General features: G+C 53.5%; 1 protein-coding gene across 1 annotated transcript; it reads right to left on the bottom strand.

The window, feature by feature from the left end:
• Positions 1 to 1,298: 1,298 nt before the first annotated feature.
• On the bottom strand, positions 1,299 to 26,422 carry LRRC40 (leucine rich repeat containing 40). Its single transcript, XM_054165007.1, has 15 exons — positions 26,257 to 26,422; positions 23,829 to 24,010; positions 22,078 to 22,151; positions 20,705 to 20,834; positions 19,934 to 20,057; positions 18,808 to 18,950; positions 17,605 to 17,777; positions 15,808 to 15,898; positions 13,938 to 13,983; positions 11,616 to 11,724; positions 9,971 to 10,078; positions 6,714 to 6,824; positions 4,194 to 4,271; positions 2,369 to 2,554; positions 1,299 to 1,633 (listed from the first exon to the last, which is right to left on the bottom strand). Exons 1-15 carry the CDS (start codon positions 26,405 to 26,407, stop codon positions 1,528 to 1,530), a joined length of 1,812 nt encoding a protein of 603 aa, XP_054020982.1. The 5' UTR covers positions 26,408 to 26,422; the 3' UTR covers positions 1,299 to 1,527.
• Positions 26,423 to 26,536: the final 114 nt, after the last annotated feature.

Below are 26,536 nucleotides of genomic sequence, written 5' to 3'. Positions count from 1 at the left end.
TGTGCAGCGTATAGCAGAGCCGTTTTTGGGCTTTGGTGTACTCAACTTTTTCAATATTTAAAGAAAATAAAAAGAAAAGGGAAAAAAAAAAAAAAAGGAAAAGAAAAAGCCAAAAAAAAAAAAAAAGTGTTTTGAATAACATTTCAAAAGTCTCTTTATTGTATAAATAATAAAAATGTCACCTTATTGTAACGGAGGTTTGGTCGTCTTTTGTGGGGGCAGGAAAGCAGCTCCCAAGTGCCAGCACCACACCTGGCTTGGTGCCTACAGGAGCATAGAACTGGTTGGCTTGGAAAGCACCCCTGAGATCATCCAGTCCAACCTTAGCCCAACACCACCATGGCCATTAATCCATCTCCCAAATGCCATCACCACACCTGGCTTGGTACCTACAGGATCATGGAACTGTTTGGCTTGGAAAGCACCTCTGAGATCATCCAGTCCAACCTTAGCCCAACACCACCATGGCCATTAATCCATCTCCCAAATGCCATCACCACACCTGGCTTGGTACCTACAGGATCATGGAACTGTTTGGCTTGGGAAACACCTCTGAGATCATCCAGTCCAACCTTAACCCAACACCACCATAACCTTAACCCAACACCACCATGGCCATTAAAGTATCTCCCAAAGTACTATGTCCATTTATTTCTTGGTATCTGTAGAATCAAAGGACTGTTTGGGTTGGAAAAGACCTCTAAGATCACCCAGTCCAACCAGCAACCCAACACCACCATGGCCATTAAACCATCTCCCAAAGTACCATGCCCATTTATTTCTTGCTACCTGTAGAATCAAAGAACTGTTTGGGATGGAAAACACCTCTAAGATCATCCAGTCCAACCAGCAACCCGACACCACCATGGCCATTAAGCATTCTCCCAAAGCACCATGACCACACATGTCTTGATATCTACAGAATCATACAATTGTTTGGGATGGAAAACCCCTCTGAGACCACCCAGTCCAACCAGCAACCCACCACCACCACAGCCACTGAACCACAGAATCACAGCATTGTTTTGGTTGGAAGAGATCTCCAAGATCATCCAGTCCAACCATCAACCCACCACCACCACCATGGCCACTGAACCACGTCCCACAGTGCCATGGCCACACATTTCTTGAGCACCTGCAGGGCTGGTGGCTCCAGCACCTCCCTGGGCAGCCTGGAAAAATCCAAAGGTTTACTTCTGCTTTGTGCTGTGAGAGCTTGAGGATTCCTCTTGAAGCTGAGCTTAGCTGTACAAAAAAGCCAGGACCATGGTTCCCAGGGGATGCTCTCAGTGGCAACTCTTTATTACAAAACCCCTGACCATCTCTGGTGGGGTTTTCCAAGGCACCCTTGAGACATGCAGCCCGGGGGGGGAACATTTCAGAGGTGACTTCTCGACATGCAAAGAGCATCAGAAATGCTATGGGGCTAACAAAGAGCGGAGCAGGAAGGAGGAAGGCAGTGAAACCACCAAGAGTTTGGTCAAGGAGGAGGATACTTGGTGCTCTGATTGCCAAAGCCAGCCAGGCTCAAGCAGGGATTCTGCTCCTCAGGTACTCCAGCACCGCTGCTGTGCCTTTGGACAGGATGGCTGCGCGGGGGGTGCGGAATGGATTTCCCTCCAGGAGAAGTGTCCTGGGAACAGAGATTGAGAGGGTCACAGAATGGGTTGGGTTGGAAGGGACCTTCAAGATCATCCAAGCTCCACCCCCCTGCCATGGGAGCAACACCTTCCACTAGCCCAGGCTGCTCAAGGCCTCATCCAAGCTGGCCTTGAATACCTCCAGGGATGCAGCACCCACAGCTTCCCTGGGCAACCTGTGCCAGTGTCTCACCACCACTTCCTCAGCTCCTGTCTACATCTGCCCTCCTCAAACTCAAAGCCACTGCTCCTTGTCCTGTCACTACAAGTCCCTGTAAAAAGTCCCTCCCCAGCTCTCCTTGAGCTCACTTCAGGTACTGGAAGGCTGCTCTAAGATGTCCCCAGAACCTTCTCTTCTCCAGGCTCAACAGCCCCAGGGCTCTCAGCCTTTCCTCCTCACAGAGCTGCTCCAGGCCCCTCAGCACCTTTGGAGCCTCCCCTGCACTCTCTCCAGTAGTTCCCTGTTGACCTGGGGAGCCCAGAACTGGACCCAGTATTCCAGATGTGGCCTTACAAGGGCAGAGTAGAGGGGAGGAGAACCTCCCTTGACCTGCTGGCCACATCTTCTTCACACAGCCCAGAAGACCACTGGCCTCCTTGGCCACAGGAGCACATAGCTGGCTCCTGATGACTTTGTTCTTAATTATTGTCTTTCCCTCTGACAAAACATGCCCTGAGAAAAGCAAGAAGCTGTTCTCAGGAAACAGGCCAGTGCTTCACACACCCACCTCAGATTTTCACAGTTCCCAAGTTCTGGTGGCACCTGGAGGAGGTCATTGTTCTGAAGGTCTAGTGTTCCAAGATTGTCCATCTTCTTTAGCTGCAGAGGGTCGATGGACCCAACCTGGTTGTTGCTGAGCAGGATTGTCTCCAGTGCTAGGATGTGATACAGGACACTGGGGAAGACTTTCAACCTTCAAGAAGAAAAAGGAGGAGAAGCAATGGAAGTCAGAAACTGGGCATGCAAAAACTCAACAGCCTCCAAAAGCAGAGAGCATTTCAGCTTTAGTTAAGGTTGTCCTGGTTTGGGTGGAGCAGAGCAGGCTGTGCTCAGAGCTGTGGCTGCTGAGCTCAGCCCCTGCTCAGGGCTGGCTCTCTCTGGGGCTCAGGGTGGATTTCTGCAGCCAGGGGCTGCTGCCAGCAGTGAGAGCCTGATGGGGACAGGCACTGCCTGGGCTGGGCTGCAGAAAGCCTCTGCCTTGCACTCGCTCCTGCCCACACCAAGGGCACTGCCACAGCTTGTGCCCCATGCTGGGGGGCAGGAAGGCAGAGCTGGCACCTGTGGGGAGGAGCAGCCAGGACCTTCAACTTCTCAACAAGGGACTGCAGCCCATGGGTGGCATCTGCAGGAGACAGCTGAGGGAGCACCAGGGTCAAGCCTCTTCTTCCCTGGGCAGTGTCCCAGGAGGACTCTGTCCCTTCTGCCTTCCATCCCCATCCCTGTGCTCCTGAATCCAGCTCCAGAATCTGTTTCCCATCTGCTGCTGAGTCCAGGTTGGGACTTGCCCAGTGCCTGCCCCAGCAGCAGTGGTGCCCATGGTGCCAGCACTGCCACCAGGGCTTGGGTTCCACCTTGGTTTGTGTCTCTGTGTCTCCATCCCATGGCATTGTTCTTCCTTCCATCCCAGCTGGTTTGGTTCCTTTCCCACCCCAGCAGCCTCTCTCCCTTCTTCCCTTTCTCTTCCCTTTGGGAAGCAGAGGAGTTCAAAGAGAGCCTCTGCCACTTGTTTGGTGGCCACCCAGCCCTGACTCTTGATGGAGTTGCACATCTAACCCTAATGCACTGGAAGGAGAACACATCCATTGTCCTACCTTGCACAGTGAAAAAGAAGAAACACAGAATCAGAATGCTAGGGGTTAGAAGGGACCTCTGGAAATCATCCAGTCCAACCCCCTGCCAAAGCAGCATCACCCAGGCCAGGTCACACAGGAAAGTATCCAGGTGTGTTTGGAAGCTCTCCTCAGAGTGAGAGCTCCACAACCTCTCTGGGCAGCCTGCTCCAGCACCCTCATACCAAACAAGTTTCTGCTCATGTTCAGGTGGAAGGTGCACAGTGCCAGCTCCACCCCTCCAGCAGAGCTGCAGGCCCCAGTGACAAGCCCAGCTGACCTACAAATTGTGACAGAGAACAAGGACCAAAGTGCTCCCCTTGGGCTCCTAAGGAATGCCAGTGGGGCTCCCAGCCTGGTGCTGAGTCTCTGCTGGCAGCCAGAGCAGCAGCCCCTCTGCAGGGACAGTGCTCCCTGGCCATCAGTCCCTTTGGATTTCTGCCCCCCTCAGAACTGCTGCACAACAGACCCCGGAGGGCAAGCCTCTTGGGATCCATTTTGGGTTGTTTCCTGTCCCCACTTCCCAAGGTGTCTCTCTCTCAAACTTTTGAGGCAGAAGGTTACAAAGCCCCACCAGTCCTTTGGAATAGCAGTGCTTTGAAGCTCAGAGCTAGCTAAGCTTCTCTCATGTGCCTCCTCATCCTCAGAGCACAGGAAAATCAAATCCAATCCACCCCAGCTGTTATTTCTGGACACAAAAATCAACCTAAAGCAGTTGCTCACCTATTAAAAGCCAAATTGATCACCTGCAGTCTGCTCAGTGCTGCCATCTCCTCTGGTAAAGAGGTCAAACTGTTGTTTCTGTGGATCAGAGGAAGACAAACAATCACCAAGTGCCACCAAGCTGGAGTTCAGGCCCCACAGAGGCACAGCATGTGTTCACCAGCACCAACACACCCTCTTACACCACTCAGCTGCTTCAGAAGTGGCTCAGCACCGTGCTCAAGGCCAGACTTTTGCTAACACCAGCCAGGTTCTGCCAGCAGGAGATTCAGAGCCTGTCCTCTGAAGCTTCTCAAGGACTGCCAAGCTTCTAAGAGCTCCACAAATCTGCTCCTTGGTTTTCAGAGGGAAGCTCATCAGGCTGGTGCTGGAGGTAGGCAGGTGTGGGCAGGGCTGGGATTTGTCCTCTTCCTTTCAGGCATTGGAATGGGTTGCTCAGGGAGGTGGTGGAGTCCCCATCCCTGGAGGTGTTCAAGAAATGTGTGGCCATGGCACTTGGGGACATGGTTTGGTGGCCATGTTGGTGTTGGGTTGAAGGTTGGACTTGATGATCTCAGAGGCCTTTTCCAACCCAAACCTCTGATTCTGTGACACTGTCCCCATCTGGGTGCCAGGCAGTCAGTGGGAGCACCCTAAACCTCTTCAAAGTTCATTTAGCCTGGTTCCCAAACTCTTTTACTCTTACTGCAGTGTTTCTCACCCCAGGAAGCCATTCAGAAGCTTCCTAACCACAAAGAAGAACAAACAAAACATGTCCTGTGTGGGACACCAGAGGAAAACAAAGACAGCTCACTAGAGATGCCTAGACAGGGATTGAGACCTGAAGCTGCAGTCATCTTTGTCCTTGTTCCCTCATCCATCTCTTGTTACCATCTACTTCCCCAAGCCTCAGCCCAGCTCCTCCATCAGCAGCACCTATGTCACTGCATCACTGACAGCTTAAGGTTGGCAGGGACCTCAGAGCTACTCTGGTCCAGCCCCCTAGAGCAGGTGGCTCAGGACCACATCCAGCTGGGTTCTGAGTATCTCCAAGGATGGAGGCTCCACCCCTTCCCTGGGCAACCTGTGCCAGCACCCAGTCACCTGCACAGTGAAAAAGTGTCTCCTGATGTTCAGAGGGACCCTACTGCATGTCACTGAGTGCCTGGGGCCTCTGGTTCTGTCCCTGGGCACCACTGGAGGAGTCTGGCTCCAACCTCTCCACCTTCCCTGCAGGTGTTTGTAGCCATGGGTGAGATCCCCTGAGGCTGCTCTGCTCCAGGCTTCTTCTCATAGCAGAGATGCTCCACTCCCTTCAGAGAATCAGAGAATGGTTTGGGTTGGAAGGGGCCTTCCAGGTGCAACCCCCTGCCATGGGCAGGGACACCTTCCACCAGCCCAGGTGGCTCAAGGCTGGCTCTGAACACTTCCAGGGTTGGAGTCTCCACAACTTTCCACCTTAACTCTGTCCATCTAGGTCACTCACAACCTGGCCTTCAACACCTCCAGGGAGAGGACACCCAGCACATCCCAGGGCAACCTGTCCCACTGTCTCACCACCCTCACTGGAAAGAATTTCCTCCTCAGAAGTTCTTCACTGGACTCTCTCCAGGCACAGGCAAATGACTTTAAATCAAGCTGAAGTAAAACCCTGTCCCTGCAACCTTGCTTTGCTATTTTGTGGTGAAAGCCCAAAGCTAACAAAGAGACCTAACCCTGGAGTCAGAATAGATGCAAGGAGCAGTTTTGAGGAGTTAGAGAAGGTAAAATGATACTGAAGTAGTTAAACTGTGGTGAGACACTGGCACAGGCTGCCCAGGCAGGTTGTGGCTGCCTCCTCCCTGGAGGTGTTCAAGGCCAGGCTGGATGAGGCCTTGAGCAACCTGGGCTGGTGGAAGGTGTCCCTGCCCATGGCAGGGGGTTGGAACCAGATGATCTTTAAGGTCCCTTCCAACCCAAACCATTCTCTGATTCTCTGAAGGGACTGGAGCATCTCTGCCATGAAAAGAGGCTTGGAGGGCTCAGCCTGCAATCAGATGACCTTCAAGGTCCCTTCCAACCCAACCCAGTCCATGAAGCCACGAAACAAAACCCACCTACAGAGCTTCAGCTCCAGGCAGCAGCAGGTCTCTGCCTCCATGCACCACTTCCCAGCTACCCACCAGCATTATTTTTTTTGCTGTGAGATTTCTTTAGTGAGGAGGTGGGAGGGGGGGTGGGGGAGGATGTTTTTAAATAGCAACTTCACATCTCTAAGAATCTTTTTTCCCCTGAGTGAGGCAAGAGCTTTCATCACAGCAGGCCTCAGAGCCTGTCCACTTGTGGAGGCGGGGGATGGTGGTGCTGGCTTTTCTTGAAGCGGTTCCCAAATGTAGGCCATTTGCTATTTTGGAGCTGTGGGTCACTGAGCTGCCAGGGAGGCATTCTGGGAACTGAGGAGTTATTGCAGTGCTGCTCTCCTGCTGGGGCAGATGGCTGGATTCAAGAGGCAGCAGCAGAAGCTCCTGAGAGCGGAAGCCCAAGCGCAGGCAGCAGACCAACCTGAGATCCAAATGTGTCAGCTTATGCAGCACACACAGCTCCAGGCACACTGAGGAGAGCTTATTGAAGCCAAGGTTGACATCACACAGAGAGTCCTTCAGCTCCACAATCCTGAAAGCCAAGAGGGATACACTTTGATCAGCTGAGAAGCACAGTACTGCCTAGGCTGGAGACCTTTGGGGTCACCCAGTGCAACCACGAACCCAGCACTGCCAGCTCACCACCCAGCCCTGGCCCTCAGCACCACAGCCCCAGGGCTTTCAACCCCCTCCAGGGATGGGGACTCCACCACTGCCCTGGCCAGCCTGGGCCAGGGACTGACAACCCTTCAGGGGAAGAAATTGTTCCTCATGTCCAACCTAACCCTCCCCTGGGGTAATTTGAGACCATTTCCTCTTGTCCTATCTCTTGTTCCTTGGGAGAAGAGCCCAACCCCCACCTGGCTCCAACCTCCTTTCAGGGAGCTGCAGAGAGCCAGAAGGTCTCCCCTCAGCCTCCTTTTCTGCAGGCTGAACAACCCCAGCTCCTCAGCTGCTCCTCACCAGCCCTGTTCTCCAGTGCCTCCTCTGGACCTGCTCCAGCCCCTCAATGTCCTTCCTGAAGTGAAGGGCCCAAAACTGAACCCAGTACTCAAGGTGTGGCCTCACCAGTGCCCAGCCCAGGGGGACAATCCCTGCCCTGCTCCTGCTGGCCACACTATTGCTGATCCAGGCCAGGATGCTGGTGGCCTTCCTGGCCATCTTTAGCCACTACCAGCCAACACCTCCAGGTCCTTTTCCACAGGCAGTTTCCATTCTGCCTCAAGCCTGGAGCTTTGCAGGTTACTGTGACCCAAGTGCTCCTGAAGCCCCTGCCTGCTGTGTTCCTTGAGCATTTCAGAGGCCATTTTGTGCAGGTAATGCACACTTGGGGTACAGCAAAAGCACAGAATGGCTTATTCAAAGCTGCTGGGAGAGGAAATTTTCTCTCACTCATCAGGAGATTTCCTGCTCACTGAAATGCAGGTAAGAGGTATGCACAGACTGCAGCAGGTTGGAAAGGACCCTCAAAGGCCACCCTGCCCAACCCCCCTGTACTCAGCAGGGACACCTCCAGCTGGATCAGGCTGCAGAGGGCCACAGCAAGTCTGAAGCTACAGCACAGATCACAGAATCCCAGAATGGGTTGGGTTGGAAGGGACCCTGAAGATCATCCAGTTCCAACCCCCTGCCATGGGCAGGGACACCTCCCTCTAGCCCAGGCTGCTCAAGGCCTTCTCTGCCTTGGCCTTGAACACCCCCAGGGATGGCCACCAGATGTTTTAACAAGAAGACTCAATTCATCCTCTTTAGCAATGGAACAAACAAACCCAGACTGCAATTTCATTGCCATCTTTTGTTTTGCTTCTGCTGCTCTGCTCTTACCAAATTCCAGGAATGCAGCATCTGCTGTTTCTGGGAACAGGGAACTCTGGTGGTTGGATGTCAAATAGTTACCAGGTCAAGAAGCTACTTTATTGACTCCCTGTATCAAAATCTCTGCTTTAAACTGGCAAACAAAAGGTAATTAACAGAAAATGCTCAGCTCTCCCATCTGGATTGCCACAGCATTCTCTGGCACCTCCCAGCTGCCCACCCACAGCTATCCCCAGGGAGTGCAACCTCCTCTAACAGGCCCAGGCACTGTCTCCCTCCAATGAATTGCTAGAAATGGGACTGAGGATGGATGAGATCACAGAATGGTTTGGGTTGGAATGGACCTTAAAGATCAGCTAGTTCCAACCCCCTGCCATGGGCAGGGACACCTCCCCTCATCCAGCCTAGCCTCCAACACCTCCAGGGAGGAGGCATCCACAGCTTCCCTGGGCAACTTGTTCCAGAGTCTCACCACCCTCACTGCCAAGAATTGGTGCCTAATTCCGGTCTCAGTCTCCTCCCTTCCAGCTTCAATCCATTTCCCCTCATCCTGTCACTACAAGCCCTTGTAGAAAGTCCCTGCCCAGCTCTCCTGTACTCTCCTCCAGGTACTAGAAGGCTGCTTTAGGGTCTGCCTGGAGCCCACTCTTCTCCAGGCTGCACAACCTGACATTTCTCAGCCTGCCACACAGGGGAGGTGCTCCAGCCCTCAGTTCATTCCTGTGGCCTCCTCTGGGCCTTCTCCAACAGTTCCATGTCCTTCCTGTGTCAGGCTGCAGTCTCACCAGAGGATTGTAGAGGGGAGAATCACTTCACTCACCCTGCTTGATGTGGCCCTGGGCAGCCTGATCTAGCTGGAGGTGTCCCTGCTGACTGCAGCGGGGGTTGGACAAGATGCCCTTTGAGGGTCCCCTTTCAACCCCATGCAATCTGTGACTCTGTCAATAAAGTGCTGAAGCCACACACAGATTCTCTTCATGTAGGAGAAAACCTGCTTTGTAGGGACAACAATCCCACACTGTGGGGAAGAGCAGCACTTCAGGAGGAAGAAGAAGTCACATCCTTCTCCTCTCACTCACTTCAACCAAGAGGGAAAACAACATGTAATGAAGGCACCACGGAGTAGAGCCAAGCTGCTTCTCACTGCCATCTTCTTGCTAATCAATGGATCCTGCTGGGGATTGATGATCTCCAGAGGTCTCTTCTAACCCTGATGAGACACTGGAACAGGTTGCCAAGGGAGGTTGTGGATGCCCCCTCACTGGAGGGGTTCAAGGAAAGGCTGGATGAGGCCTTGAGTAACTTGGTCTAGAGGAAGGTGTCCCTGCCAGTGGCAGAGGGTTGGAACTGAACCAACCAGAACCAGAATTAACCAGGTTGGAAAAGACCTTTGAGATCATCAAGTCCAACCTCTCACCCAACACCATCTGATCAACTCAACCATGGCTCCAAGTGCCACAGCCAGGCTCTTCCTAAACACCTCCAGGGATGGGGACTCCACCACCTCCCTGGGCAGCACATCCCAGTGGCCAAACTCTCTTGCTGGGAAGAATTTCTTCCTGACCCCCAGCCTAAACCTCCTCTGGGCACAGCTTGAGACTGATCCCTCCCATCCCAAACCATTCTATGAATCTATCAACCCCCTACCACTCTAAAATTGCATGAGCCACCTGCATGCTGCTCCTGCTAGAAACCCAAATGTCTTGCTCAGCACCTCAGCTGCACTTCCATTTGTGTCCACACACACAGGGGCCTCTGCCTGTGTGCACATACACTGGCTTAGAAACACCAGCAGGTGCTGGGGGACAGCAGCAAGAGAAAAAGGCAGAGATAACAACTAGAGAATGACCTTTACAAAAGTACCTTGGAGGAATTTCCACCAGCTGGTTTTTGCTGAAGTTGACAGTGGTGACAGGATGGCTCTGGACTGCATTGAACATCTCATCAGGGATGGCAGCTGCCTGCTTCTCACTGCACAATGGAAAAGGGTTTAGCTGACTGAAAGGAGCAAGTTAATCATTCCCCACTCACTAACAAGATGCCATGAAAGACAAGCAGTAGAATGGATAAATTACTATCTACAATTTGCTGTCCTTGAAGGGACTTAAGGCTTGGTTAGAAAACAAAAAGAAGTGAAAAACCCCAACAAATGCTGAAGCAGCATTTGAGAGGCATTTAAAGCAGCATATGAGAAGCCCAGGGTTCAACCTAGAATCACAAAGGTTGGAAAAGACCTCTAAGATCATCAAGTCCAACCTTCTACCCAACACCTCCATGGCCCCCAAACCATGTCCCAAAGTGCCAGTCATGGTCAACTTCACCATGAGCCAGCAATGTGCCCTCATGGCCAAGGAGGCAAATGCTCTTCTGGGGTGCATGGAGAGGAGTGGGGCCAGCAGGCTAAGGGATGTTGTCCTCCCCTTCTATTCTGTCCCAGTGAGACCACAGCTGAAGTAGAGGGTCCAGTTCTGGGCTCCCCAGGTCAAGAGAGACAGGGAACTACTGCAGAGAGCCCAGGGGAGGCTACCAAGATGCTGAGGGGCCTGGAGCAGCTCTGTGAGGAGGAAAGGCTGAGAGCCCTGGGGCTGTTGAGCCTGCAGAAGAGCAGCCCCAGAGGGGAGCTGAGCAATGCTCAGCAAGAGCTAAAGGAGCTGTGGGGGGCAAGAGGCTGGGGCCAGACTCTGCTCAGTGGTGCCCAGGGACAGGCCAAGGGGCAGTGGGCACAAACTGGAACCTACAAGGTTGCATCTGAACAGGAGGAGAAATTTCTTTGGTGTGAGGATGCTGAAGCCTGGAGCCCTGAGATCCTTGCAACATCCCAGCTCTCAGCAGGACTGTTTGACCCTGAAGTTGCCAGCAGTCAGGATTTTCTTCCCCTCTCCCAACTGACTAGGTTACATTCTTGGTTAATTTTCAGCTGTGACTGCCATAAATGATTCATCTACTACAAGATGTTCTGAGACTTAATGAAAGTGGGTAAAGAAATTGAAGAGGCACAAAAAGCCCCTGAAGATATGAGGTGGCTTTAGTGGCTAAAAGCAATGCTCCTGTGAAATCTTGGACAGAGCAAAGGCATCATTTGGAAAAGCCTGAGATGCAAACCAGCCTGCTCCTGAGCACACAAACTGAAGTGCAGCAGGCTGATGTGCAGGATGGTCTGGCATCTATCACAAGGGGAAAAAGGGGGAAAAAAGGTTGCCTTCAGGCTTTAGGAATAGGTAAGAGGCTGTGGATGAACCCTCTCTGGAGGTGTTCAAAGCTAGGTTGGATGGGGCCTTGAGCAACCTGGGCTAATAAGAAGTGCCCCTGGCCATGGTGGGAGGTTGGAACTGAATGATCTTCAAGGTCCCTCCCAACCCAACCCATTCCATGAATCTATGGACTCTACATTCCAAGCCAGGCTGGACAAGGCCTTGAGCAACCTGGTCTGGTGTCCCTGCCCATGGTGGGTGTTGGAATTAGATGATCTTCAAGGTCCCTTCCAACCCAACCCATTCTCTGGCCATACCTATAGTCCAGTAATTTGAGTGTGGTTATGGCATGCATGTTAATCCTTGACTGGCTGGGCAGAGTCATGGCTGTCACAGCAGGCTCCTCACCTTGGCTAGGCACATCATCTAGAGAGGACAAACACATATCAGCACACAAATTACAGGCTGCACTCAGAGCTGCTGTTCTGAGTGACCTGGAGGGAGAGGATGTAGGTGGAGAGCTGTGGAGGCTCCAACCCTGGAAGCCTTCAAAGCCAGTTTGGACAGGGCCTTGAGCAACCAGCTCTAGTGGGAGGTGGCCCTGCTCATGGCAGAGGGGTTGGAACTGGGTGACATTTAAGGTCCCTTCCAACCCAAACCATTCTGTGATTCTCTGACTCCATGGCTCTGATTCTATGAAACTCCATGGCCATCCAGCAGCATTCATACAGAAACCCCTGCCAACAGCTGCACCTAGCCATAAGTTGTGACCCTGTCATTAAGAAGGCTCAAAGCAATTAGCTGAAACCCAAGAGAGGCCTCTCTCCAGTTTAAAGCTCTCCAGAAACAGGGCTGCTACTGCTTTAGTTCCAACTGAAGATGCCAGAGCAGGCAGAGGAAGATCACCATGGAGAAAAGGAGGCTGAGGGGAGGCCTTCTGGCTCTTTACAACTGCCTGAAAGGAGGCTGGAGCCAGGTGGGGGTTGGCTTCCTCTCCCAAGAAACAAGAGATAGGACAAGAGGAAATGGCCTCAAGTTGCCCCAGGGGAGGTTTAGGTTGGATGTGAAAAGAAAGTTCTTCACTGAAAGGTTTCTCAAACCCTGGAACAGGCTCCCAGGGGACATGGCTGAATCCCCATCCTTGGGGGAGGCTTTAAAAGAGGCAGAGCTTTGGTGCTGAGGGACATGGTTTAGCCCCAGCCTTGGCAGAGTCAGAGGCTGGCTGGGCTTGATGATGTGAAAGGGCTTCCCCAAGCAGAGTGACTCCATGGCTCCTTTCCCTAAGCACCCTGCTGCAGATGCAAGACACCAGAGCACTTCATTACCCACCAGAATCTGCTCCCCTTCAGCAGGGAAGTCGCTGAGGCTGTACTCTAGCACCCAATTAATTTCTATCGAGTTAGCATCTCATCAGACTGGAGGGGAACCTGCCCTTTCCAAGCCTCTCTGCTGCAGTAACTGAATTGATGCTGCCATCCTCTGGCAGGAGAGAGAAAAACCCACAAGGAGCACCACCCACACAGCTCACTCTCCGGAGAAGCTGCTGCTGTTGTCAAGGCTCCTTCCAAAGGAAGAGGGAAAGCATTTTTGTTGCCACTGAGGGCCATCATGACCATTTCCACGCTGTGTGTAATGTGAACTCGGATAGTTTGCCTACTTTAGGTTGTAAAACTGGGAGATGGAAGGTTTCTAGAGGTGGCAAATTGAAGTCCTTTTTGTACAGGCACCAATATAGGCTGGGCAGGGACTGGCTGGAGAGCAGCCCTGAAGGAAAGGACCTGGGGGTGCTGGGGGAGGAGAAGCTCAGCAGGAGCCAGCAGGGAGCACTTGCAGCCCAGAGAGCCAACCACAGCCTGGGCTGCAGCAAGAGAAGTGTGGCCAGCAGGGCCAGGGAGGGGATTCTGCCCCTCTGCTCCACTCTGCTGAGACCACAGCTGCAGCTCTGGGGCCAGGTCTGGAGCCTCTGTGCCAGGAAGGATCTGGAGGTGCTGGAAGGTGTCCAGAGAAGGGCCAGGGGGAGGAGCAGAGGGCTGGAGCTGCTCTGCTGTGAGCACAGACTGAGGGAGTTGGAGTTGTGCAGGCTGGAGAGGAGAAGGCTCCCAGGAGACCTCATTGTGGCCTTGCAGGATCTGCAGGGGGCTCCAAGAAAGCTGGGGAGGGACTTTTGAGGGTGTCAGGGAGGGATAGGACTGGGGGGGATGGAGCAAAACTAGAAATGGGGAGAGTGAGATTGGATGTGAGGAAGAAGTTGTTCCCCAGGAGGGTGGTGAGAGCCTGGCACAGGTTGCCCAGGGAGGTGGTGGAAGCCTCCTGCCTGGAGGTGTTTGCAGCCAGGCTGGAGGTGGCTGTGAGTTCCAACCCCCCATGGCAGGGGGTTGGGACTGGCTGAGCCTTGAGGTCCCTTCCAACCCTGGCAATTCTATGACTCTATAGGATTTCACCTCCCAGGATTGCAAGCTACTTCAAGATTCTGAGAGCTTCTTTCTAAGCTAATCAAAAATCACAGCCTGCTTTAGAAAACAGAACAGAAAGTAAAACCAACCCAGATGCTGAAGTAGTTCAGGGAATGAGAAGCCCAGGGTTCAATCTGGAATCCATTTCTTAAATTCCCTTTATAAGCTAATTAACAGAGCACAAACCTTGGATTTTGCTTCTCAGATATTTCAGAAGTTCCTGGGTGCCCTTCTGTGAAGAAAAAACAAACACAACAGAAGAGGTCACTAAGCACTTGCCAGCCACTGCTTGTGTGGCTGGTTGGCTAGAATCATTGAATCATGGAATTGTCAGGGCTGGAAGGGACCTCAAGGCTCAGCCAGCTCCAACCCCCTGCCATGGCCAGGGACACCTCACACCACAGCAGGTTGCTCACAGCCACCTCCAGCCTGGCTGCAAACACCTCCAGGCAGGAGGCTTCCACCACCTCCCTGGGCAACCTGTGCCAGGCTCTCACCACCCTCCTGGGGAACAACTTCTTCCTCACATCCAATCTCACTCTCCCCATTTCTAGTTTTGCTCCATCCCCCCCAGTCCTATCCCTCCCTGACACCCTCAAAAGTCCCTCCCCAGCTTTCTTGGAGCCCCCTGCAGATCCTGCAAGGCCACAATGAGGTCTCCTGGGAGCCTTCTCTCCAGACTGCACGACCCCAACTCCCTCAGTCTATGCTCACAGCAGAGCAGCTCCAGCCCTCTGCTCATCCTTGTGGCCCTTCTCTGGACACCTTCCAGCACCTCCAGATCCTTCCTGGAGCAGAGGCTCCAGAACTGGACCCAGAGCTCTGGCTGTGGTCTCAGCAGAGTGGAGCAGAGTGGAGCAGAGTGGAGCAGAGTGGAGCAGAGGGGCAGAATCCCCTCCCTGGCCCTGCTGGCCACACTTCTCTTGCTGCAGCCCAGGCTGTGGTTGGCTCTCTGGGCTGCAAGTGCTCCCTGCTGGCTCCTGCTGAGCTTCTCCTCCCCCAGCACCCCTAGGTCCTTTTCTTCAGGGCTGCTCTCAAGCCAGTCCCTGCCCAGCCTGTATTGGTGCTTGGGATTGGAAGGCCATCACCAGTCACTCAGCTGGAGGACAACAAGGGAGGGCCAGTTCCAGTCCCTCAGCTGGAGCCATATCACTGCTGGCTACAAATTCCACCCAATGCTTCCCACAGAAAAAGGTCTTTTTGTCAACCTCTTTATTTAGCCTTTTATTTACTTGTTCCAAATGAATGTTTCTGACCTTGGATCACCACCTCAGGAGCTACATTTCCAGCTTTGTAACTGAACTAACCAGATCCAAGGGCAAAGAAAAAAGTTCAGCAGAACTCCATTTTCTCTTTTAAAAGGTGAAAGCCCAGTGATGCCTTGGAGAAGACACCAAGGGTTGGCCAGGAAGTTGATTGCTCACTCTTCAGTAACTTTTTATTCCCCAAATTATAAAGTCTGGGAAAAAAACAAACCCTGTGGTTTACATCATTTCCCTGCATTTTTAACAGCTTGGCCCTCCATGGATTTGCCTTTCAGTCTGCCCACATCAGCATCCACTACTCATATAATCCATGAGTAATTAACTGGCAGAAGCTTGATTTAGGTTAGACACCAGGGTGGTAACACACCAGAACAGGCTGCCCAGAGAGGTTGAGGAGTCTCCTGCTCTGGAGACACTTCAAATCCACCTGGCCATTGTGATCCTTGGCAATCTGCTCTGGCTGACCCTGCTTTAGGAGTTTGCTTGGCCTGGATAATCTCCAGAGGTCCTTTCCAGCCCCTGCTATGTAACATTCAGAGAATGGCTTAGGCTGGAAGGGACCTTAGAAATCATCTACTCCAACCTCCCTGCCATGGGTGGGCATGCCTCTCAGCTAGACTTGGTTGCTCAACCAGACTTGGCTGCTCCAGACCTCTGTTGAATCCTAGATGCCTAACTCAGGGAAGTAGAGATGAGAAGCAGAAATCTTTGGGGGTTTTTCAATGCTCTGGCTACACAGTTTGGAGCAACACACACATGAACCAAACCCAGCTGCTGTCTGCAGTGCTCACCTGCAGGAGGTCTCTTCGAATGGTTCTCAAAGGATTTCCTTCCAGGGCCAGGAATTTCAACTGAGGAAGGTTCCCCAATGTGTAAGGCAGCCTAGAAAGGGAAACAACTCATTTCAGAGCAGCTTCAAAACAGTCTCTGAGGACTTTGCAATGGTTTGTCAGATGGCTTGGAGTTCTGAAGCTCAAAGGGTCAAAGCAAGAGACACAGAACATGATAGATCAAAGGAAGGCACAGAGAGACCAGAGTAATTAGACAATGCAGAAGGGGCTCCTGCATTTTCTGACAGAGATCTCATTTATCATAGGATCACAGCTCACAGGATGTCAGGGGTTGGAAGGGACCTCTGGAGAGCTTCGAGTCCAACCCCCTGCCAGAGCAGGAGCATAGAACCCAGCCCAGGTCACACAGAACACATCCAGATGGGGCTGGGAAGGCTCCAGAGAAGGAGACTCCACAACCTCTCTGGGCAGCCTGCTCCAGGGCTCTGGGACCCTCCCAGGGAAGAAGTTCCTCCTCATGCTGAGCTGGAACCTCCTGTGCTGCAGTTTCCATCCATTGCTCCTTGTCCTACCCCAGGGTGCAAGTGAGCAGAGCCTGTCCCCTCCCTCCTGACCCCCAGCCCTCAGCTATTGATAGACATAGATTAAATCCCCTCTCAGCCTCTCTTCTCCAGACTGAAGAGCCCCAGGCCCCTCAGCCTCTCCTCACAGGGCAGTGCTGCAGTCCCTTCAGCATCCTGATGTTTTCTGCTGGTGTCCAGGGAGAAAATTCACTCTTGGAGAGCTTTTTTTTTGTTGCTGCTGTTGCTAAAACTTGTGATTTTGATCTGAAAAGCACAGCTTGTCCCACCAAGCAAAATGATACTTCTGGAAAGGTTTCATTGCAACAGCCACAACTGTGCTTTGTTCTCTGAAGCACTGGGGGGGGGTTTGCTCTTTTTGCATGGAGGCAAAGCAAACCAGGAGCTGCAGTTGTGCATTATGGAAGATTTATGAGAAATAAAGTTATTTTTAAATCCCCTTTCTCCACCACCTCTCCCTTCCCACCAGATCTGCCCCTTTGCCACCTCCCCTGCCCCAGTTCCCCCATTTTCCCCTCAAACCCACAGCACCTGGGCTCTGTTGCAGTCTCCTCCCACCCCAGGGGTGGCCACTTGGCCCTCCCCACCCACTCCCTTATTTAATCCCCACCAGAGGAGGCTGGAGCCCTAAGCTGAGCCCATCTGGGCTGAGGATCCTCCTCTCATCTCTGGTGAGTGCCCCTGGTGCGCACTGGGTGATGGTGGTGGTGACAACAAAGGCCGGGGGGCCTGGTGGCCCCCCGGCTGTTAGGGCCAACATTGCTGACTGCTTTGCTAGACTGCTTTAGTATCACCCACAGGGGCTGGGGCTGAGCTCCTCTGGGGGATGTCTTGGCTGGTTGAAGGTCTTGCCTCTGGCTCTGGGATGGCTGCAAAAATGGTGGTGGTGGAGCAGGAGGCTGCTGGGGCAGGGGGGAGCAGGAGGCTGCTGGGGCAGGGGGGAGCAGGAGGCTGCTGGGGCAGGGGGGAGCAGGAGGCTGCTGGGGCAGGGGGGAGCAGGAGGCTGCTGGGGCAGGGGGGAGCAGGAGGCTGCTGGGGCAGGGGGGAGCAGGAGGCTGCTGGGGCAGGGGGGAGGCTGGGACAGGGGGAGCAGGAGGCTGGGGCAATTACACTTTAGAAAGTAAACCCCACCAGCTAGAGAAATAGCTGTGATTAGCTGTGGTGACCTGTCATCAGGCAGGCCTCCTCCCAGCCATCATGCAGTTTCTCACATTACCTACTGATGTCATTGTTGGCAAGGTCAAGCCTCTCCAGCTTCTGAAGCAGAGTAATTTCATCAGGGATGGATTTTAGCTTGTTGTCTCGAAGCTCCAGCACAGAGAGAGAATTCAGATGCTTCAGGCTCTCGGAGTTCAAGACTTCAATCTGGTTTTCCCCAGCATGTAATTCCTGCAGAAACACAGATCACAGCTCTGGTGCTCTGCTAAAATCACTCTGTGAAGGTGTCATAGAAACTGTCCTGCTCTGAGCTAGAGCAGAACCAATTCTGCTCAGAGCTGTGGCTGCTGAGCTCAGCCCCTGCTCAGGGCTGGCTCTCTCTGGGGCTCAGGGTGGATTTCTGCAGCCAGGGGCTGCTGCCAGCAGTGAGAGCCTGATGGGGACAGGCACTGCCTGGGCTGGGCTGCAGGAAGCCTCTGCCTTGCACTTGCTCCTGCCCACACCAAGGGCACTGCCACAGCTTGTGCCCCATGATGGAGGGCTGGAAGGCAAAGGTGGCATTAGTGCCCCTGTACTGGGCACTGGTGAGGCCATGCCTCAAATACTGAGTTCACTTTTGGGCTCCTCACTCCAAGAAGGACCTTGAGGGGTTGGAGCATGTCCAGAGAAGGGCAACAATGCTGGTGAGGAGCAGCTGAGGGAACTGGGGGTGTTCAGCCTGGGGAAAAGGAGGCTCAGGAGAGACCTCCTGACTCTCTACAACTCCCTGAAAGGAGGTTGGAGCTAAGTGGAGGTTGGTCTCTTCTCCCTAGTATCAGGTGATAGAGAGGAAATGGCCTGAAATTGTGCCAGGGGAGGTTCAGGCTGGGTATTAGGAACAACTTCATTCCTGCAAGAGTGGTCAGGCACTGGAACAGGCTGCCCAGGGAGGTGGTGGAGTCCCCATCCCTGAAGGTGTTTAAAGAGCCTGGCTGAGGCACTTGGTGCCATGGTTTAGCTGCTTAGATGGTGTTGGGTGAGAGGTTGGACTTGATGATCTCAAAGGTCTTTTCCAACCTGGCTAATTCTATTCTATTCAATCCTACCCTGACCCTTAACACAAACACATTGGAGATTGTGTTCCAGCCCCATTTGCTGTCCACATTGGTCAGACTTGTGGGTTTAGATCAGTGCTTCACAACAATTTCTGTTTAAAGCAGCAATAATTATTGGACAATTAGCAGCAGACAGGCTGCCAGCCTCCAGGCACTGCCAGCCTTACCTTGAGCAGCTTGCAGGAGGGGAGCTCTGGCAGGGCCCGCAGTTTGTTTCTCCTCAGGTAAAGCTGCTCCAGAGATGCCATGGTTGCTAACTTTGAAGGGACAGTTTCCAGGTAGTTTTTAGTACAATCCAGCTGCCTCAAGCCTGAAGATGTCAGCATGCAGTGACAAACACAGAGAGGAGGGGGGGGAAAAAACAGAACATGAGCTTTCTCCAGAAGCATAAATATCCTGAGTCTTAAAATAAACCTAACAGCTTGGCAAAGAGGATGCTGGGAGAACTCAGTCAGCAGCAACACTTCTCAAAACAAGGCATCTGCTTCTCCTGTGTCCTTCACAGAAGATGCTGGAATGCTCTCCTGGGGGGCATGAAGAGGAGTGTGGTCAGCAGGTTGAGGGAGGCTCTCCTCCAACTCTGCTCTAAGGAGGCCACAGCTGGAGCCCTGGCTCCAGTTCTGGGCTCCCCAGTTCAAGAGAGACAGAGAACTCCTGCAGAGTCCAGGGGAGGCTACAAAGGTGCTGGGGGACCTGTGAGGAGGAAAGGCTGAGAGCCCTGGGGCTGTTGAGCCTGCAGAAGAGCAGCCCCAGAGGGGAGCTGAGCAATGCTCAGCAAGAACTGAAGGAGCTGTGGGGGGCAACAGGATGGGGCCTGACTGCTCTCAATGGTGCCCAGCCAAAGGACAAGGGGCAATGAGCACAAACTGGAACCCAGGAGGTTCCATCTGAACAGGAAGAGAAATTCTTTGTTGTGAGGGTGCTGGAGGCCTGGAGCAGGCTGCCCAGAGAGGCTGTGGAGTCTCCTTGTCTGGAGAGCTTCCAAGGCCAGCTGGGCATTGTGATCTTGGGCAAGCTACTGTGGGTGCCCCTCCTTTAGCAGGGGAGGTTGAACTGGATGATCTCCAGAGGTCCCTTCCAGCCCCCACCACGCTGGGACTCTCTGATAAGAGGTCTCTGGTTTGATACACAGTAACTGGAGCTCGTTTTCTGGGTCACTGTGAACTCCAGCTCTAGAGAAGACATTAACCCTTTCAGACTGTGCTTTGCCAGCCCTGCCTGCCAGGCAGTGTGTCTGTGAACTGCAGCAGTGGCTGCTGGGTGGCACTGACTCATCTGAGCACACTCATTTACTTTTCATGGCGCTGATGTCTGCAGGCAGGCTCCTGAGCTGATTGGAAGCCAGACTGAGTCGCACCAAGTTCACGAGCAAAGCAAAACTTGTTGGGATGTCTGTCAGGTGGTTGTTGGAGAGATCCTGAGGATTAAAAGAGGGGGGGGAAAAAGAGAGGTTAGAAAGAGATGTTTAAAGTGTCCCATGAGTAGCACTACTGTAAAATTAATTACTGGCAGATCATCAGCATTAGATGGCTGACACCCCCAGGATCTCCCTGGCAGAGATGTGACTGGAAGCAGCAAGGCTCCCACGACTCACAGATCACAAGGGATTGGATTCAGCTGAAAATAGCTGGCAGAACTTGCTTTCAAACACACAAATCAGCCCCAAAGCCACCATGTAATAACTGACAGTGCACAGCAGTCACCAGAGTATCAGATCAGCCTCCAAGGTCCTGGAGGTGTTCAAGGAATGTGTGGATGTGGCACTCTGGGACAAGATTGAATGACCATGGTGGTACTGGGGGGACTCAATCCTCCTAAAGCTCTTTTCAAACAGAAATGATTTCATGCTTCCATGTTCCCTGGAGGGGTTAGAGGAACATGTGGGCATGGCAGTTTGGGACATGCTTTGATGGCCATGGTGGTGTTGGGACCCAATGATCTCGGAGGTCTTTTCCAACCCACACAATTCAATGAGTCTAAGTCAGTCTGGTTTAGCTAGCAGCAGCAAGGCCTGGCCAAAGCCTTCTTTCTGCACAAACAAATCATCAAAAAGATGTCATTTACTAATTCCTCCAAAGTGACAAGCTGTCCAAATCCATCAGGCAAGCAGCTCAGCTCATTGTGCTGCAGTAGAAGGCTCTTCAAGTGTGACAACTGTAACAGCTCCTCTGGGATGCTTTCCAGTTTGTTGTGGCTGGTAGGAAAACACAGAACACAAAAGGGGGGAAAAGGCAAATTACTGAGCTGCTTTAAGCACACAACTGCAAACAGAGCACTTCTGTCACAGAGGATGGTGGCCAGACTAGAGCTGCAACACTTGGCTCAGCTGGATTATCTCAGCCATACATGGCTTGCTAGAGAACAAACTCTTCAGACCCTTGGACATGGACAAAGCAGCTCCAGCATGAGGCTCATTGGCTCTCCTGTGCTGGCACAGTCTCACTGGGAGTTACATCTGCATGGGACAGGATTCAGCAGCACCTCCCTGACCTTCTGCACAAATGTGCTAAATGACTCCAGTAAACCAATGGTTTTGAAGCTCCCAGTGTGAATGAGATCTGATTTCACAGAATCCTACACCCCCAGCATGCTGGGGGCTGGAAGGGACCTCTGGACATCACCCAGCAGTGCAACCCCCAGGGGCATCACAGCAGCTTGCCCAGCAGCACAATGCCCAGCTGGCTTTGGAAGCTCTCCACACAAGGAGACTCCACAACCTCTCTGGGCAGCCTGCTCCAGGCCTCCAGCACCCTCACACCAAACAAGTTTCTCCTCCTGTTCACATGGAACCTCCTGGGTTCCAGTTTGTGCCCACTGTCCTGTCATTGGACACCACTGAGCAGAGTCTGGCCCCATCCTGTTGTCCCCCACAGCTCCTTCAGCTCTTGCTGAGCATTGCTCAGCTCCCCTCTGGGGCTGCTCTTCTGCAGGCTCAACAGCCCCAGGGCTCTCAGCCTTTGCTCCTCACAGAGATGCTGCAGGGCCCTCAGCATCTTTGTAGCCTCCCCTGGACTCTCTGCAGTAGTTCCCTGTCTCTCTTGCCCTGGGGAGCCCAGAACTGGAGCCAGGACTGCAGCTGTGGCCTCAGTAGAGCAGAGCAGACACTTCCAACATGCACTGCTCATGACAGAAAGTATCTGTCTACTCCAAGCTGCCATCCTGACTCAAATGTAGAGATTGCCTCCACATGATCATGCTAAATATCAGTGTTTTCACCTCCCAAGACTCTGACTTTTGAGTATCAGTGAAAGCAATCCCAGTAAACCCCAACTGCCCAGTTTTGATCCAAAACCTGTGGGTCTCACTCTCCTAATATGCTCTGGTTAAAAAATGAAAGTAGTTTTTGTGAAAGGGGTGGTGACAGCTGCAAGCTCTTATTCACACCACAGAAGTCACCACAGGGCTGCTTCTGTCCCTGCTTTGAAACCTGCACTTACCTGAGATCAAGCTTCTGCAGGTTCTCTAACTGTCCCAAAGCAGAGGGCAGTGACCTCAGCTGATTATCATGCACCTGGAAAAGAAAAAGATTTAAACCCAGTCACCAATTTGCACCTTGGGACTTTTCTTTCCCTCTCCCAGAAATAAACCCTGCTGACCTCACAGAATAGTTTTGGACACAAGTGAAGCTATGACACATCCTGCTTGACCAAAGAGGGAGGAAGGAAATGGGAGTGACTCAGATTTGATCACACAATCACCAAGGTTGGAAGAGACCTCAAAGAGCATCGAGTCCAAGCTGTCACCACACACCTCATGACTAACCCATGGCTCCAAGTGCCACATCCAATCCCCTCTTGAACACCTCCAGGGATGGGGACTCCACCACCTCCCTGGGCAGCACATCCCAATGACTAAGGACTCTCTCAGTGAAGAACTTTCTCCTCACCTCCAGCCTAAACCTCCCCTGGCACAGCTTGAGACTGTGTCCTCTTGTTCTGGTGCTGCTTGCCTGGGAGAAGAGACCAACCCCCACCTGGCTACAACCTCCCTTCAGGCAGTTGGAGAGAGCAAGAAGGTCTCCCCTCAGCCTCCTCTTCTGCAGGCTAAGCAACCCCAGCTCCCTCAGCCTCTCCTCCCAGGGCTGTGCCCCAGACCCCTCCCCAGCCTCCTTGCCCTTCTCTGGACACCTTCAAGTGTCTCAACGTCCTCCTTAAACTGAGGGGCCCAGAACTGGACACAGGACTCAAGATATGGCCTAAGCAGTGCTGAGCACAGGGTACAATGACTTCCCTGCTCCTGCTGGCCACACTGTTCTTGATGCAGGCCAGGATGCCATTGGCCTTCTTGGCCACCTGGGCACACTGCTGGCTCATGTTCATCCAGCTGTCAATCAGCACCCCCAGCTCCCTTTCTGTTTGGCAGCTCTGATGATTTGCTTGGGTCAAGTGAAGGAAGCTGACACCACAAATTCATACAAAAAGAGATTCACTTGTTAACTGCCTGGCTAAAGTCCTGTGTGTGTCTATCATGTGTCTAAGAGGAAAGGGAGAGACAAAAAGAGATAGAAAATAGGCAAAGATCCAGATCACCACCCAGGGCTCCAGTGTTGGCTCTCCTGGACTGTTCCTTGGGTCTTTGGGGGTGGGAACACCTGCCAGTGTGTTCAAGACCCTTTTTATCATGGTCAGAATGGGTGCTGCTTCCTGAGCTATCTCCTAATTTAGATGGGAAGTGCTGGAAGTGTGGAAGTCTTGCTCTCCAGAGAAGGGCAAGAGCTGGTGGAGGGTCTGGAGAACAATCTTATCAGGAGCAGCTGAGGGAGCTGGGGTTGTTTCATCTGGAGAAGGAGGATGAAGGGAGAACTCCTGGCTCCCCACAGATCCCTGAAAGGAGGCTGGAGCCAGGTGAAGGTTGGGCTCTTCTCATGATACAATGAGAGGAAATGGCCTGAAATTGTGCCAGGGGAGGTTTAGGTTGAAGATGAGGAACAATTTCTTTCCTGCAAGAGTGGTCAGGCATTGGAGCAGGCTGCCCAGGGAGGTGCTGGAGTCACCATCCCTGGAGCTGTTAAAAGAAACCTGTGGCCATGGCACTTTGGGACATGGGTCAATGGCCATGGTGGTGTTGGGCTGATGGTTGGACCTGATGCTCTTAGAGGACTTTTCCAACCCAAACAAGTCTGTAGTTCTCTGCTCTCCTACCTGCTGCAGAGGAAAGTACAGTCCTACCTTAAGTGATGATTACTTACATCCAGAACAGTGAGTGCAGGCAGGAGTTTGACATCCTCTGAGAGACACTGCAGCTTGTTTGAGGCAAGGATCAGCTTGGTCAGGTCTGTTTGCTCCCACCAACGCTCCGCAGCACCGAAAGAGAGGTTCTGCTGAGCCTCCTCCGGGGTATCCACGTTGATGCGCCAGACGTGCTGAGGCACTGCAGACACACACACCCCTGGCAGCCAGAGCCCCCTGGCAGCCAGAGCCCCCTGGCAGCCAGAGCCCCTAGGCACCTGCTCTCAAACTCCCACTGCTCACCACATAGAATTAACCAGCTTGGAAAAGGCCTCTGAGATCATCCAGGCCAACCTCTCACCCAACACCATCTGATCAACTCAACCATGGCACCAAGTGCCTCAGCCAGGCTCTTCCTAAACACCTCCAGGGATGGGGACTCCACCACCTCCCTGGGCAGCACATCCCAGTGGCCAATCTCTCTTTCTGTCTTTCATGGTGTGGCCAGCAGGAGCAGGGAAGTCATTCTGCCTGTGCTCAGCACTGCTCAGGCCACACCTTGAGTCCTGTGTCCAGCTCTGGGCCCCTCAGTTTAAGAAGGACATTGAGACACTTGAAGGTGTCCAGAGAAGGGCAGCAAGGCTGGGGAGGGGTCTGGAGCACAGCCCTGGGAGGAGAGGCTGAGGGAGCTGGGGTTGCTTAGCCTACAGAAGAGGAGGCTCAGGGGAGACCTTCTTGCTCTCTCCAACTCCCTGCAGGGAGGTTGCAGCCAGCTGGGGGTTGCTCTCTTCTCCCAGGCAAGCAGCACCAGAACAAGAGGACACAGTCTCAAGCTGTGCCAGGGGAGGTTCAGGCTGGAGGTGAGGAAGAAATTCTTCCCAGCAAGAGAGATTGGCCATTGGGATGTGCTGCCCAGGGAGGTGGTGGAGTCCCCATCCCTGGAGGTGTTTAGGAAGAGCCTGGCTGAGGCACTTGGTGCCATGGTTGAGTTGATCAGATGGTGCTGGGTGATAAGTTCGACTCGATCTCTGAGGCCTTTTCCAACCTGGTTAATTCTATATGCTGTATTTCTGGGAAACATTCCTTCCTAACATCCAGCCTAAACCTCCCCTGGCACAGCTTGAGACTGTTATAGAATTCTTTGGGTTGGAAAAGACCTCTTTAAGATCATTGAGTCCAGTCATCAACTCACCACCACCATGGCCATTAAGCCATGTCCTGAAGTGCTTTTCAGACACACACAGAGTCAGCTGTCTTTCCAGAGGCATTTTTCCAGGGCTGGCAATAATGTGCAGATGCAAATCTGCCAGCACCAGTGGAAACAAAGTTGATCTGCAAACACATAGCAGGGAGCATTCACTGCTGGGACTTGTTCTGTGGTGTTCCTGTTCTGCCAGGACAATATTGCCAAGGCTAAACCCAAGGCACATGAAAAACACCAAGTCCATAGAACAGGTCAGCAATCACCTGCAAACACAGCACCTGTTCATCAAATGTGGTTTGAGGGAGAAGGGACCTTTGAAGTTCCATCTAGTCCAACTCCCCTTGCAATCAGCAGGGATATCTGCAACCAGAGCAGGCTGCTCAGAGCCCCAACAGCCTGACCTGCAGTGGTTCCAGGGACGGAGCATCTATCACCACTTTGGGCATCCTTGGCCAGGCTCTCACCACCCTAAGTGTCAAACATTTCTCCCTTCTGGCCTTCCAGTGTCTGAAGGGAGCTACAAGAAAGCTGGAGAGGGACTTTTGAGGGTGTCAGGGAGTGATAGGAGTGGGGGGGATGGAGCAAAACTAGAAATGGGGAGATTGAGACTGGATGTGAGGAAGAAGTTGCTGCCCATGAGGGTGGTGAGAGCCTGGCACAGGTTGCCCAGGGAGGTGGTGGCAGCCTCCTGCCTGGAGGTGTTTGCAGCCAGGCTGGAGGTGGCTGTGAGCAACCTGCTGTGGTGTGAGGTGTCCCTGGCCATGGCAGGGGGTTGGGACTGGCTGAGCCTTGAGGTCCCTTCCAACCCTGACAATTCTGTGATTCTAAACCCCTTGTCTATCACAACAGGTCCTGCTCAAAGGTCTGTCCCCAGCTTTCTCACGAGCCCTCTGAAGCACCAAAAAGCCACTAGAAGGTCTCCCTGGAGCTCTCTCTTGTCCGGACTGAACAACCCCAACTCTGTCCCAGCAGAGGGCTGCCAGCCCTCCCAGCACTGCCGTGGGCTCCTCTGGCCCAGCTCCCCCTGCAGACGAGCCCCGCGGCCCCCCGGGCAGCCCAGGGCCGCGCACAGGCTCCGCCACCCCCTCCCGGCTTCCCTCCCCGCCGCAGAAGGGCTCCGTGCGCCGGCCCGGCGGCTCCCGGCCCCGGCGGCTCCCGGCCCCGGCGGCTCCCAGGGCAGGCAGCGGCGCGGCCCCACTCTCAGGGCAGCGGCATCGCCGCGGGGGCCGGTTCCCGGTGCTCACCTTCAGTCAGGTTCCGTCCGGCCAGGTTCAACTGCCCGCTCTTCCGAGCCGCCCGGAGCAGCCCCTGCGGCACGGCGGGGCCCAGCTCCGCTGCCGGCTGCCTGAAGCCCGCACGGGGATCCCCGGCCCGCGCTCTCCGCGCCGCCGCCATCCCTCGCCGGAGCCGCCCCGGTCCCGCCCCGCAGCCGCCCGAGCAGGCGGGGCCTGGCCCGGCCCTTCAGGCTGGCTGGGGCACGGCGCCGGCAGGAGCCCGGCGCTGGCAGCTCTTCGCCGGCCCCGG

This window comes from Dryobates pubescens, chromosome 11 (genome assembly GCF_014839835.1).
Source record: "Dryobates pubescens isolate bDryPub1 chromosome 11, bDryPub1.pri, whole genome shotgun sequence".
Lineage (NCBI taxonomy): Eukaryota > Metazoa > Chordata > Aves > Piciformes > Picidae > Dryobates > Dryobates pubescens.
Note: the sequence above shows the minus strand (reverse complement) of the source record. Positions and strands in the feature narration are given on the sequence as shown.

Bases quoted from the DNA above. Each gene is read 5' to 3' on its own strand.
- LRRC40 (XM_054165007.1), bottom strand. From the start codon at position 26,407: ATGGCGGCGGCGCGGAGAGCGCGGGCCGGGGATCCCCGTGCGGGCTTC. The intron at 22,152-23,828 runs GTAAGTAATCAT...TTTCTTTTCCAG, and splicing joins CTGCACTCACTGTTCTGGAT to GTGCATGATAATCAGCTGAG. The intron at 20,835-22,077 runs GTAAGTGCAGGT...TTTTCCTACCAG, and splicing joins CTGCAGAAGCTTGATCTCAG to CCACAACAAACTGGAAAGCA.